The sequence below is a fragment of the Lolium rigidum genome, chromosome 2, assembly GCF_022539505.1.
Source record: "Lolium rigidum isolate FL_2022 chromosome 2, APGP_CSIRO_Lrig_0.1, whole genome shotgun sequence".
NCBI classification, from domain to species: domain Eukaryota; kingdom Viridiplantae; phylum Streptophyta; class Magnoliopsida; order Poales; family Poaceae; genus Lolium; species Lolium rigidum.
The window spans coordinates 159,749,678-159,765,368 of record NC_061509.1 but is presented as its reverse complement, the minus strand read 5'-3'; the positions used below and the strand labels follow the sequence as shown (position 1 = coordinate 159,765,368).

Genomic DNA, 15,691 nt, shown 5'->3' with positions numbered 1-15,691 from the left:
GAATTTGACCGAGTCAGAGGTGGGCCGCGATCAAGATGGACGTGAAGAAATATATATATAGAAGGGATACGTGAATCGGCCTTTTATACCAAGTTGGGCTTAATTGCCCGTGTATCTGTAACATATTAGATCGCATCTTGGTTTAGGAGTTAGAGTTTATCTCGTGCACGGTTTGGTGCACGCCCACATTAGAAAGTCCCCTGGACTATAAATATGTATCTAGGGTTTATGGAATAAACAACAACCAACGTTCAACCACAAACAAATCTCGGCGCATCGCCAACTCCTTCGTCTCGAGGGTTTCTACCGGTAGCGTCATGCTGCCTAGATCGCATCTTGCGATCTAGGCAGCACAAGCCTGCCTACGTTGTTCATGCGTTGCTCGTATCGAAGCCTTTTTGATGGCGAGCAACGTAGTTATCTTAGACATGTTAGGGTTAGCATTGTTCTTCATATTACATGCTTTCGTAGTTCAACCCTTGCATGTCTAGCCGCCCTTACACCTATCTTAGGTGTAGGGGCGACACCCGCTTGATCATAGTTTAGTAGATCTGATCCGTTACGATTGCTCCTTGTTCTTCAAGGATTAGTTTAATATCTCGCAATAGTTAGGCCTTACAAAGGGGGGAGGATCCGGCGGCACGTAGGGTGTCGTTCGTTGGCCCTAAGCGGGATGTTCCGAGGATCAACCTCGTGTTGGTTTTTAGGCCTTGTTTAGGATCGGCTTACGATCACCGTGCGTGGCCGCGAGGCCCAACCCGGAGTAGGATGATCCTATTATGCGGTGAAAACCCCACATCGTCGTAGATCTCATTAGCTTTACCTTGATCAAGCAGGACCACCATATATTCGGACACCTCGTCCGAATCATGGGTGGATCGGCTCTTTGAGCCGATTCACGGGATAACTCGAGAGCCGATCGAGGCTCGTATTTAACGTTTACGTGTGTGCCCCGCAGAAACTAAGCGAGGCATCATCCACACCTTCCCGACCAGGTATAGGTCGGGTGGCACGCCCTTGTGATAAACATCGGTGCGTGCGACCAGGAGGCTTTGCGGGCCGTCGCTCAGAGGGACTAGGGCCAGCCGCAGCCCTAGTTGTTCCCGGCTCTACGGTGTTGCCCGTCTCTGCCCGCCAGTGGGTTTCTGACGTCAACACACCCGTAGACATCAGACTCCAATTTCTTGAGGTCATCCAAAGTAGCCGGAGTGCTATCGACAATTGATGGTGGAGGTGATTGCTCACCGGGAAGGAACCCATTCTCTCCATTCTCTTGTTCGGCCATTTCTTAGGCGGTAAAGCCCGAGCAAGAAAACCTTGCTCTGATACCAATTGAATGGATCGTAGCGAACAAGAGGGGGGGTGAATGGGCGCTACGTCAAGTTTTAACCTTTTTCAATTTTTAGTGCAACGGAAGATAAATATGATAGCTTTAGCGATGGTGGTGTTCCTACAATGATCCTAGACAAGCACAACAAGCAAAGGAACAATCACAAGATAGTAAGAGTAAGGAGCGGGACAACCGGAGGGCGCGGAGACGAGGCGAGGTTTGTTTCCCGCAGTTCCTCCCACAAAAGGGAGTACGTACTGCGTTGAGGAGGTGCTAGCCTCACACAAGAGACTAGACGGCCACACCACGAAGGAAGGCCTCACCTTCTTCCTCGAGAGAGCTCCACGAAGGTGCTCCCCTTCTCCACTAAGGCACCGGTCGAGGCGGTGATTCCTTCACAAGGTTGGGGCGAGCTCCACACCACAAGGAGGCTCCCAACAACCCATGGAGCTAGTACAACACCAAGCTAGCCTCCATGGATGCACTTCTTCCAAGATTCCACAATAGGAACTCTACCACCAAGATCCACTAAGGAGTACCACGAATTGGTGAAATTTCTCTCGGTAGAACGATAGATCGGGGTCTCCTCCACCACTCCTCAAAGTATGGGCAAGATTGATTGGGTAGGGAGAGAGATCCACTAAGTTTGAGCTCAGCAAAAATGGAGGAGAGAGAGAGAGAGAAGAGCTGAAACAAGCTGGGGAAGAAGGGGCCTTTATATAGGTCCCTCCAAAATCCAACCGTTATGTGTTGTTTTTGCCTAAGCGGTACTACCGCTTCCTGGAAGCGGTACTACCGCTCTGAGTTCGAATCCCCACTGAACTTCTCCACGTGGACACGTTGCGGTACTACCGCTTGCGGTACCGCTCGAGGTACCGCAATAGGGTCCAGAGCTTACTGGACTCGAAGCGGTACCGAAGTGGTACCACAGCGGTACGACCGTAACGCGTTACGGTACTTGAGCGGTACCGTGGGCGGTACTACCGCTCTCAAGCGGTACTACCGCTCATGGTACCGTAAAGGTACCGTAACGGGTTCTGTGGGACATTTCCATATGCAAACCTCAGAGCGGTATCTCGGGCGGTACCAGTAGGGTAGCGGTACTACCGCTGCTGGTACCGGTAGTACCGCTATGGCTAAAACAGCTTTTTCCTCTTTTCCTCTCCTACCATGTTACCTCACGACACACACACAAAACTAGAAAACCTAAGATCTACGCTCCAGTCTTCCGATCATAGTGTGTTCAGCGAGGGCACCGTACACCTACAAATCCATCAAAGATAATCTTTGTGCACGGTTAGAATTGTTCGAGTGTTGTTATCAAACACACAAAACAAGGGTCATAGATCTTGCTCTTACATCATACCACGTCATCCTGTCAAACTAGGTTCATTTGCAGCTCTGATTCATCAACCGGATGGATCAAGATTCGTCAACTAAGCATGGCTAAGCATATCCGATGTAACAACTCTAGCGATGCACACATAGCTCAAAGCTAGTCTTGCTGAGAGCAGTGGATCAGGGTATTTAGGCTACAACGGTGGAATATGCAACATATAGGATAACTATATCTGCCGATAAAACATATTGGAAATGTATGCAATATGTAGGAACCAGAAGTAAAAGCATTTAAGAATCATAATATGAACCAGGATAGGGCTTACCTTTGTCCCTGACAAACCAATGTGGATCTTCGATGATCACATGCTTGACTTGTTCGTCGATGGACAATTATTGATTTGCGTTGATGTCGATCTTCATCGTCTCGGGTACTTGCTCTATCGATCGCGAAGAAGCAAATACTGGAAAGGTAAAAGAACAATCAACACATGGCATCGATGCAATGCGCATACAAGGATGATGACATGACATGTTAATTAGGTACTAAAATTAACCCTAAGACATGTTCATCAATTTAATTGAGGTTCGATGGAATTAGGGTTAGCACTTCTGAAACCTCATAGGGGTACAATTAGTTCTTCTAAAACAACTATGGTTCAAAGTTGTTTATCAATGCATGATTTTGTTACCAAATTCTAGATCTCATTTTCTGAAAATTTTGATATACTATACATATTTTCTGATTTAAAATGAATTACTTATGAATTCACAAGATTTATTCATTTTAAATCATTTCTGAAAATCCTGGAAAATAATAAAACTCTGACAAAAGGCCTTCCCTTATGGTTAGATTTTCCTCCACTCTGGAGATGGCAAGCTCCACAACCACTTCACAACCCCCATGAAGGAGAAGCCCGAGCCTCTTCACAACCTTCCACATAGAGATCACCGGAGCACCAACCGCCAAGCCAACTAGGAGGTAACCCCTCCAAGAGTAACAAGCTCACGGTATCTCACTCGAACTAATCGTAATGGATATCTCAAGGGTGCTCAAATCCTTCACACTCAAGTTCCACCAAAGCAACAAATGCTATGGAGAAACTAGAGAGGAAGGACTGGAGGAAATCAACAAATGACTCCAAGATCTTCCTAAGTGTTCCCCTCACTTAGAGGAGGAATTGATTGGTGGAGTTGTAGATCTAGATCTCCTCTTTCAAATCCCTCAACAATATGCAAGAATCACGGGAGGGATGGAGAGGAAGCAAGCTTTTGAGGTACAACAATGGAGTATGCGAGAGAGAGAGCAAATAGAATGGTTGACCTTGCCTCCTCAAGGAGGAAGAATGGATATTTATAGTCCAAGGGGGGAACTAGCCATTTGGGGAATTCCTGTGACCCAGACCAGCGGTAAAACCGGCGGCACCGGTTCTCTCGACGGACCGGATCAGCTCACAAACCAGCAGACCAAAATCTGTGCCGAAATCTGACAGCCTTTCGGCAAGAACCGAGACATGTTCGGCTCGCCAATAATTTCCAGTGGGGAAACCGGAACCATCGGTTTCTACGCCGAAATCGCCAGAACCCCTGAAAGTGCAGATTTCTCGAAAGAACTAAACTTTGACAAAGTTTCTTGAAAGAAATATTGAGACTCCTCACAGAATGTTTTTAGATGATTTTCGAGAGGGAGTCTCCCAACGTCAAAAAACGGTAAATATGTTTAAACTCGAAAACACAATAGAAGATGCATACAGAATCCGTTTTCTATGAACTTGGGCTTGTTGAAAAGCTAAGCAACAAGAATATAGGGATGCAAAGTATGCAAAGGATTGAGCTCCCAAAGATGATCAAGTTACCCAACTGAAAGCCCCTCTTGATAGTGTGACTACCTATCCTATATATAACCCGGTTTCCCAACAACCACTTTCAGACCGGTAAAAGTAAAACCTTGCAAGGCCATACCTTTGCCTTGCGCATCCCGCTTGATCTAGATGACAACGCTTCAAGCCCCATTCAATCCGGGATGCCCCACTTGATCATTGTTGCTTCGTGAAGACTCATGATTTCTCCCCATACACCACTATGGGAAAGCTTCCTTTAAGACATCTTGACACGTCCATTATCACCGAATGGGCGACAAGCTTCAAGCATAAGTTCTTGAGATACCTAACCCATATCGACAACACAAACACACATATATGGTGAGTTAGCTCATGAAACATAATTGACAAGCCTTACCATCCACAAGATCACATGATCCAAAGTGGTACAATTTTTATGCTTCATGTGTTGACCAACTTGAATTTAATCTTCATTCTTAGTCTTAGTCAACCTTGTACCTCCTCATGTTCTATCATAACATCTTGAGGTATATAGAAAACTCTTCATTTGATTGCATGCTCTAAACTATAGTCATCCATAGCTCAACTCATGAGACTATCATGACATCGGCTTAGAGCCATATCTTGAATTCTTCTCTTGAAACCAAACACTCAAGATCACGATGCCATATATATTTATCCCCCAAACAAAGGTACATTGTTCAACTTCATGTCTAGAGGGAGGCATCTCCTGCAACAACTAAGAGACTTCCCGCCATTCTTGAAAAGCTTCTACCGACATAGGTAGCGCAAAGTAGTTGCCCAAATTATCTACATTATGACCTGGATTATGTAACTAATTAAAGCCTATTATGACCTGGATTATGTAATATAATCACCGTGTGTGTCCCTCTCTCACTTTTCCCAAAGTCTAAAGCTTCCTCGACTGACAATCTACACACCCATGAAATAAGAACAAGCTCCCCTTTCTCCCCTCCTCTCTCTTTCTCCACTAGCCTTAAGAGTCGTCCTAGATCCGCCGACTCCCCTCCCCCAGCGGCCTTGCCGGCCGGAATGAGCGTGAGAGGGGAGGCCGGTCCTCCTCTTTATATAGTAGTTTACCGTCTATTGTTGTTTCATGCGTGGAGTATGACGCTATTCCAAGGGGATCAAGGTCTTGGACGCATCCTAGATGTGTCCATTGGTTGGTGTTGGTGCTTATCCTACTCATGGTGCTCTGGAGGTTGGAGTTGGAGGTGAGAAGGAGTTCGTCTGCTGCCTCCCTACTAAATAAGCTCGATGTGCAGCCTCAAGATTTGGAGGTCAAGGTAAGTGCTCTCTCTCCTTTTTTGTCTTCTTCACCGCATCGCCATGGTGGATGAGGGTGGGAAATCGATTTGGAGGAGAGATCTCGTGAAGTTGTTCCTGAAGCTCTATGGAGGAGTTCATCCACGAAGGCCAAGATTGCCAACATGATGTGTGGCCATCAGAGGCCACTCCGTGCTGTGGTGTGCGGCTATCACCACAGATTTTACCTCCATGCTATGAAGTCGAAGCGAAGGATCTTCGGACTAGGAGCGACGCTCCACACTGACGGCGACCCAAGTGGCGTAGTCCCCGGTGTCGACACCGGCTGCCATGGCTCTAGTCCTTCTCTGAGCTCGGGCAGAGAAGAAGGACCTGATTGTTTTTTCCAATTTTTAGAGCAGGTCTTTCTTGCAAAAGTTGAGGACCAGTTTGCTATTCATGTACTTGTAAAGTTCCTCCATGTAATGTACCCCGCCGACTAATACAACTTCTAGGGCCTTCAGGCCTCTTCCTTGTTCAAAAAAAAGAACAACTATAACATGATTCCTCATGATCATAACCGCAATGACACAACAATGTAGATGTAGGGCAACGATAGTCTGATGCGCTTAGATAAAAACCAGTTATTCACATTGTTTGCAGAGTGAAAATTTTATTATGTTTCTTTGTGCATATTTATCCTTTTCGGTCCGACTCTATTTCCTTTTACTTCGAATCTGTAATCCATATCATCTATATTCAAATCCATACCCACCCATGATCTAATCCAGTTTTATCAAAAAAGTACTATTTCCTCCATTTAAAGATAGGTGTCTCAACTTTATCTAGATATGGATGTATCTGAAAAAAAGTATGACACCTATTTTCGGATCGAGGGAGTATTTTTTTTAGGGCTTAAAAATATAAAGAGAGACTTACCCATACCTGGCCAACGGGCCAGGCTTTGGCGTGCCGGCCCGCAACACGCGGAAAAAAGCCCGTCGCGGGCCCAGCTCAGCCATGGCCGGGCCGCGAAACTCAGGTGTCGTGCCTCCATTTAAAAATAGTTGTCTCAACTTTAGATATGGATGTATCTGAAAAAATAGGTGTCTCAACTTTATCTAGATATGGATGTATCTGAAAAAAGTACGACACCTATTTTCAGATCGGGGGAGTATTTTTTTTAGGACTTAAAAATATAAAGAGAGACTGATCCATACCTGGAAAACGGCCCAGGCTTTGGCGTGCCAGCCCGCAGCATGCGGAAAAAGCCCGCCGCGGGCCCAGCCTGGCCCGGGGGGTGGGGCACGCGTGTCAGCCCGGCATGACCCGTTAGGCGGAGGCCCGTTTACAATGCTAACAATTCGTGAAATATTCGGCAAAATAGGGTCTAGAAGCGGAAATCCTATACACCGACCAGGTCGGCGCGTACCGCGCGCCGCACACCCCCCGCGCGGTACGGGCCGGCCCAGTTTGGGTGTTGGGCCAGTTGGCCGCTTTTTTTTCTGAGTCATTTTTATCGTTCTGTTTTTTTTCCATTTCTGTTTCTTTTTCATTTCTGTTTTTTTTCATTTCTGTTTCTTTTTTCGTTTTCAATATTTAATTTTTTAATTTTACTATATTTTTGAATGTAAAATTTTCTAACTAAAAAATTCAAGAAAATTTCAAATTCGAAAATTGTTCAAGTATAAAATTGTTCAAATGCGAAAATTGTTCAAGTATAAAAATTGTTCAAATTCAAAAATTGTTCAAGTATAAAAATTGTTCAAATATAAAAAATAATAATTTTTTTGAAAAATATTTTTTCCAATTTAAAATTTGTTCTAATTTAAAATTTGTTCCAATTTAAAATCTGTTCTAATTTGAAAATTGTTCCAGCCTGAAAAATGTTCAAATTTTGAAAATATTTAAATTTCTAAAAAAACTAAAATAATTTTAAAAAATCGGGTCTAAAAAGAATCATCTTTTAAAAAACGTAAAAAGAAAAATTAACCAGAAAAAATGAAAAAGCAAAAAAGTCAAAAATAACAGGAGTGGGAATATGTTGGGCCGGCCCAACAACCCGCCTGGGGGGTGTGCGGCGCCTGGTCCGCGCCGACCAGGTCGGCGTACAGCACCCCCCGTCTAGAAGGGGTCCGTGACTGGCACGTGAAGCTGGGGCCGGGCCAGTGCCGGGCCGGGCCGGCCCGTTGGCCAGGTACTTATCCGATTCGGCCTGATTACTATCACTGCGGGCTATATTCTTTCTTGCAAAAGAAGAGAGAAAGCCCAGGTAGCACGGCTGGGAGAGGAACACCGATCCCCCACTCCACCCCGGAGAAAGATCCGATCCAGACCGGAGCACACGCATCGTCTCCTCCGGCTCGTCTCCGCTCGGACTCGCCATATCTCACACTCTCCTCACCTGCACGGATTCGTAGCAACCTTCCCATCTCACATCCGCCAAGTCAGTACCACCACCCAGCCAGTTCCCACCCCGGAACGGAACCCAGAGCAGGTGCCAAGCCATGGCGACCACCACAATCGCCAACCTCGCCGGCGCCTCCCCGCTGCCCACCTTCGCGCCGAGGCCCAGGCCCGGGCCCAATTCGGTGAGCCCATGCCCGGCTGCGCCCGCTGCGCCTCGCCGGCTCGCCGTCGCGGCCCCCCCTCGGGCGTTCTTCTCCAGGGAGCCGTACCAGCCGCAGCTGCCGGAGCCGGCGGGGTACTCGTCCACCCAGGCGTACGGGCTCGTGCCCATGGTCGTCGAGACCACCTCCCGCGGGGAGCGGGCCTACGACATCTTCTCGCGCCTGCTCAAGGAGCGGATCGTCTGCATCCACGGGCCCATCGCCGACGACACGGCGTCGCTCGTCGTGGCGCAGCTGCTCTTCCTCGAGTCTGAGAACCCGCTCAAGCCCATCAGCCTCTACATCAACTCCCCGGGCGGCGTCGTCACCGCGGGCCTCGCGATCTACGACACCATGCAGTACATCCGGTGCCCCGTCAACACCATCTGCATCGGCCAGGCCGCCTCCATGGGGTCGCTCCTGCTCGCCGCCGGCGCGCGCGGGGAGAGGCGGGCGCTGCCCAACGCCAGGATCATGATCCATCAGCCCTCGGGCGGGGCGCAGGGCCAGGCCACCGACATCGCCATCCAGGCCAAGGAGATCCTCAAGCTGCGCGACCGCCTCAACAAGATCTACGCCAAGCACACGGGCCAGAAGATCGACAAAATCGAGGACTGCATGGAGCGTGATCTCTTCATGGACCCCCAGGAGGCCCTCGAATGGGGGCTTATAGACGAGGTCATTGAGAATCGCCCAGCTTCCCTCATGCCCGAGGGCCTCAGCGCCGTTGACCCGCCTCACCACGGTGGGGGTGGCGGCGGCAACGGGCGTGACAGGGACATGGAGGAGCCCTCGGCTGTATAAGGGGTGGCCGCAGAGGTGAAAACCTTTTCCTGAGTCCGGTGGCAGTGTTGTTTGTTGTTAGATCTATGTTTTGATTCCTAATACAGCAACAGGTTAACTGTGTTATCGCCCATGTTGTTTCAATTGCCTGAATTGAGCTATTGCTAATATTTACTGCAACTCGTTAAGTGAACTGCAATCATTTGATACTGATGAATTGATAGAATATCTGTTATACAATCTATTTTCATATCGCGGCACTAGAAGTATGTTATTTCTTTTTTGCACACAAACTTCTCCTTGCTTTGTGTCAAGACCAGTTAAGATTTATGACAAGGTTTAATTTATACATGGTATCATGTTCTTTGAGATGTATCAGTTTGTCATCCTTTTCCTGTCTGCTTAGATTTGCTAACCTGCATGCGCCAAACACTATGGTATGAATGAGTTACCATTCTTTTCCTGTCTGCTTAGATTTGCTAATCCACATACACCAAACACTATGACAGTGTAGTGTTCTGATTCACAGCAAGTTTAATTTAACAGAATCATCCTAGCCAATAAGCCGTAGCAGAATTGTACTTTATGCAGAATCATGTACTTATGCTGTTATATTAGGAGCACAGTGTTCCGAGATCGCTGGATTAACTGATTTTGGAGAAATGGTTTTGCATGCCTAGAAGTGTTACTATTTTTGGTCAAGCATGTCTGGAAGTGTCACTATTGAGTTTAGCTACACAATTTGGAGCTCGAATTTGAAGTAGCTTGGTTGGTGTTTAGTTGACTGTGTTATGGCCCTTGTTGTTTCAGTTGCCTGAATTGAGCTATTCCTGATATTTATTGCAACCCGTAAAGTGAACTACAATTTTTTGAAACTGATGAATTGAAAGTGTGGTGAATGTCTGTTATACGATCAATTTTCATATGGCAGCACTAGAAGCATGTTGTTTCTTTTTCCCGCAGAAACTTTTCTTTGCTTTGTGTTGAGGACCAGTTAGATTTATGACAATGTTTTCTTTATACATGATATGATGTTCTTTCAGTTGCATCACTTGTCATCCTTTTCCTGTATGCTTAGATTTACTAACCTGCATTTGTCAAACACTATGGTATGTATGAGTTGCCATTCTTGTCCTGTCTGCTTAAATTTGCTAACCCACATACGCCAAATACTGGCACCGCATAATGTTCTGATTCACAACAAGTTTAGTTTCCAGAATCACCCAAAGCCAAGAGGCCTTAGCAGAACTGTATTTTAGGTAGAGTTATGTACTTATGCTGTTACATTGGGAGCACAGTGCCAGTGTTAAGGGATCACTGGATTAACTGACTTCGAAGGAATGGTTTTGCATGCCTAGAGGTCACTATTTGGCCCTGTTAACTGTGCTATGGCCCTTGTTGTTTCAGTTGCCTGAATTGAGCTATTGCTGATATTTATTGCAACTCTAAAAGTGAACTGCAATCATTTGATACTGATAAATTGATAGAATGTCTATTATACGATCAATTTTCATATTGTGGCACTAGAAATATGTTTTTCCTTTTTTCCACAAAAACTTTCCTTTGCTTTGTGTCAAGGACAAGTTAGATTTATGACAATGTTTAATTTATACATGGTATGATGTTTTTTGAGATGCATCAGTTGTCATCCTTTTCCTATCTGCTTAGATTTGCTAGCATGCATGCGTCAAACACTATGGTATGAATGAGTTGCCATTTTTTTCCTGTCTGCTTAGAAATGCTAACCCACACCGGCCAAACACTATGGCACAATGTAATGTTTTGATCCACAACAAGTTTAATTCCCAGAATCACCCTATTAAGAGGTCTTAGCAGAATTGTATTTTATGCAGAGTTATGCACTTATGCTGTTATATTAGGGGCACATTGCCGGTGTTAAGAGATTGCTGGATTAAGTGACTTTGAAGAAATAGTTTAGCATCCCTAGAAAAGTGCCACTATTTGGTCAAGCATGTCTGGAAGTGTCACTATTTGGTTTAGCTATAAAATTTGGAGATCGAACTTTAAGCCTGGTTGGTGTCTAGTTAGTAGCTGAGCTTGGACACAAGCTATGTTATTCATGAGGTTGCTTCATCCTTGAGCTATTATGGTCATGAGTTCTAACATTGCACCGCGACAAGGTCTTGGACTATTGCCAATCTAACACTCAGTAATCATTGCAAATAGCAGTGTCGTATATTGTATACTTGCAGCACTTTGCTCAATATAACTGTGCTCAACATTGGCATATATATTATGTATGCTGAGGTTAATGGGTATGAACCAGACCAGGTTCTACACAGTGGATTAGATCTAAAAAGTGGTGTCTGTGCATCTGCCTAAATGTTATGACCCTCCTTGCTGTTGTGATTTTGCCATAGTAGTAGGCATTAGGCAGGCTGGGTGCCTAAAGCACTTATATGTCCTGTAGTCGGTCATATACTTATGAAGTTCAGCTTTCATAATTTTAGTTACTCTTTAATATGAATTGGAGATAGTGGAGTATGCATTTTAGATGTTTGCTCTCCTGGAGAATGATGTATTTCTTAGCTCTGTTTGTCAGTAGCCAGTGAGTCACCAACAAGCTGACAGCCCTTGTTGTCGACCAGAGGAGAAGGAGCAAACCATATAAAACTTTTTTCCATCCAAACCCTAGTCATTCATCGACAAGGAGCAGCTGGGTAAGTTCATCAAGAACACAAGAACAGGAAGAACAGCCACTGCTGTTCAACCTGCTCAAACAGCCACAAAATTTAAACAAGCACCACAAGCTTGCAAGGAGGAGCAGGGCAAGCCTCAAAGCCACAAAATTTAAACAAGCACCACAAGCTTGCAAGGAGGAGCAGGGCAAGCAAACCAAGCAATCACATAAACAATCTTCTACACCAACACCCATTTCTAGGAGCTGGAGTGAGGTATACCCAAATAAACATGAGCAAACCATGGTTTTGCTCATAATTAAGCATGTGCATATGTCACAGAAGCAAAAAGGGTAGAAACACTGTATCATCATCTGGTTACTAAACCATTTGGTGCAAGCAAAAATGGGAGAGGCCAATAGGAAATCATCCAAGGGGAACACTAGTTATGTCAAATCAGTGGCACAACTAAGGAAATTCAGCAAAGGATGGATTCACAGCTAGCCTAGCCCAACTCACCTAGCACCTACAGCTAGTAATACCATCAGACAGATAGGCATCATGTGCCTATTTTTTTGTTTGTCAACAGTAAAGCTCACTGGAAATCCAACAAGGAATTGCCAGAGATGCATCCACAAAGCCACAGCAAGCCACAGAGAGGGGGAGCTACCCATGACAGCATCAAAGAGCCGCCGGGGCCACCTCAACCCACGACCAACACCTTAAGCCACCACATCATCACCCGGTAGGGTTCGGTAGTGAGCTAGGGTACCCAACCGATGGTTGGCATCCATCTAGCCTAACAAATTCATTGAAATGTTCATCACCGCAAGCAGTTCACATCATTTATCCATTTAATAAAACAAGATAAACGGATAAATGAAATAGACAAGCAATTGATGCACCGAGCTTTGCGAGATGATCCAATGGATCATTGCAAGCATCAAGCGATGCTTGAGCAAGCACCATCACACACCGAGGCCAAGCTCGTGTGATGCACACACGGCACGAGAGAGAGCACCGGATAGGCACGGACGAAGCACATCGGTTAATCATCAAGCAGCCGATGATCATAAGATCACCGAGCTTGCTAGCACTTGCTACTGATTACTATAGCCAAGCATAGCATCGGTAATTAGCCGACTATCGAAGAAATACACTCAAGCCATAAGCCGAATAAACGGATACTGAGAATTAATGACTTTATAATTGTATCCGGAAGCACATCAAAGGCATGATGTACCATCGGATCAAGTTACACAAGGATAGCACACAACACTCATCACCGGATAGTCTTTGTTAAGCCAACAACGATGCTCAATTGAGCATGTTCATGAAATTAAGCACAAGTTATAGCACACCAGGGCACTGGCACTTGCCAAAGGCAAGGATCATGCATCATGATCAAGCCAGAGGCAAGTAGTTGCACCCACAGGAGAGGCAAGAGCAAGATAGCAGCAGTAGTAACAATTAAAATTGAGCACAACACCACAACAAGCTCATGAGCAAGGGCTCATGAATTACAACAACAACTGATAAAGAAGAACAGCACATCACAGAAGCTAGGAATAATGGCAGCAGCATACACGGAAGCAGACATCACGGCGGCAAGCACACGCGCATCCATGGCTAGCACATCGAGTAATAGCGCAGCAACGAGCCAAGCCATAGCACAGCAGCATACGCGCAAGCTAGCTAGGCGCAGCAGACGAGCCGCATCGACGACGACGAGCATCTCCACGAGGAGGAGCAGCCGTGGCCAGAGCTAGACAAGGGAAGGAGAAGCAATAGAACAAGTAGCAGAGAAGGACGGAGGAGGAGAAACTTACTGGTGAGGCGGAGCGAAGAGCGCGGCCATGGCGGTCACGGCGGCACACGCCGGGGCACGGCGGCGCCGCAGCACCCAGCACCACCACGGCAGGGCACGGCGACGCCACGACGCCAGGAGCGTCGGCGGCGACGAAATCGCCGCGGCACATCACGGCAGGCGAGCGGAGGCGTTGGGGGCGAGTCGAGGAAGCAGCAAGCGTCATATCAACGCGGACCATCAGGTCCGCCGTCGAGAGGCGGACCAGATCCGCAGCATCTCGTCGCCGGCGATGGCCGGAGGCGGTCGGATTAAAGCAGCGACGACGGAGGCGATTTTGGTCGCGGGAGCCGAAGGGGATTAGGGTTTCGCAAGGGAGAGAGAGGAGGAAGTGAGGGCGACCGAGTGGGCCGGACCAGGCCAGCGGGGTTGAGCCCAACCCACTCGGGTTCACCCTGACAGGTGGGCCCGAGGGCATTTTTGGCATTTCATAAATGCCCATTTAAGTAAAATCTTTCACATAATTTTATAAAATAAGTATAGCTCTAAAAAAATAATTAAAAATATGAAAACCACTCAGGATAAAATTCTCTATCATAATAAAATATGAAATGGAATTTTTGAAGACAAACATTATTAAGTCCTAATTTAATGAGTAAAATAACCATTTAATCACACTTTATATTTTCAATAATGAAAATAAGTCCATTAATGTTTTTGGACTTTAAAAACACCTTGACAACATTTCAAGGTTGTATTTTACCCTAAACAGAGTATCCTTAAATTATTCTTAGTATTAACCTCTCACATGAAATGATAAGACATCGGAAAGGGGGGAACAAACCCTAAAACTGGAATCATGCATAAATGCTTCTTTAACCATTGCCCTTATCGGACAATGATGCTATTTTTCAGCAACAGAGGACAAGGGTCGATCGACACCATCCAACCGCAACACTTTGCGGTGTTCGTGCAAGTTCATCGCTTGCTCATGTCATTTGAGTATTTTTATCAAATTACTTGCAAAGTACTATGTTTATCACTATTGCATAAAAAGCAAAACCACTATTTTCATAACTATGAATATGACTAAGTGGTGGGCAATGGAACCATGGTATGTGTTGAAATGGTGGTGGTTCCATTGCAAGGGTTTATATCCATCTAGGATTAAACAACAAATGTCGTCCAATGATTCTTGTGCCGTAACAACCGTGTTAACCATAAGATCCGGAGTGGGACGGAGTAGTCAAAAGTATTTTCACCTCTCGTTCATCAACGGATGCGCATTACTGTAGACACTTGATCTTGAGAGACAAGATGCAGGGTGGGGAACCCGTAGAAGTCCCCACGGTAATGTGGTCTATGATGGGTTGCAACTGCCGGCGAAGGAATATATGATAGAGCTCTGCATTGTCGTCGTGGTCGGGGTCCATCCTTAATTGGTGTAAGAGGACCGGCGAGGACCCAGGGTCGGAGATTGCAACAAAGGGTGGGTGTTCGAGGTAGCGGAGGAACATGATTGGCTAGACCTTATACCGGGCCTCACACCGAAGGAAGTGTGGACGGGAAAGCTGCCCGGTTGGCACCAAGGTTAAGATCTCTTATGGGTAAAGCAACACACCTTTGCAGAATGTAATGAATAGTGACCTGTCACTCCCTGTTCCGGGATTTGGAACTGCGAACGCTGCCGGAAAGGAACTCCATGAAGTTCTAGTAAACCGGTGAAGGTCGACGGACATAGTTCTTTGGAATAAAAGCAACCTCTTGAAGAAATGTTTATCAAAACTCTGCATTGGTATTAGACTTTCCGGTCTAATATCGTAGCTAGTGCATTAAACACCTCTTTTCTATAATGAACTTGTTGAGTACGCTCGTACTCATACCACTCTTAAATCCCCGCTAGATTGTCCGAATCATCCGGAGGAGGACAACAACAACCTCGAAGGAGCCGAAGTCATCGGCTATGAAGAACCAGACCTCTCTGGAGGTGTTGAAGGTGTAGACTACCTCATAGTCTACGGAACCGGGGAGGGTTCCGGAGGAGAGCACGTGTATACCTACCAAGTAGTGTTAGTATC

At 46.1% G+C, this 15,691-nt stretch overlaps 1 protein-coding gene across 1 annotated transcript; it reads left to right on the top strand.

Moving 5' to 3' along the window:
* Window positions 1–8,117: 8,117 nt before the first annotated feature.
* LOC124687566 (ATP-dependent Clp protease proteolytic subunit-like) lies at window positions 8,118–9,347 on the top strand. The gene has a single exon (XM_047221341.1). The coding sequence runs from the start codon at window positions 8,283–8,285 to the stop codon at window positions 9,186–9,188; it is 906 nt and encodes a 301-aa protein (XP_047077297.1). The 5' UTR covers window positions 8,118–8,282; the 3' UTR covers window positions 9,189–9,347.
* The last annotated feature ends 6,344 nt before the right edge of the window (window positions 9,348–15,691 follow it).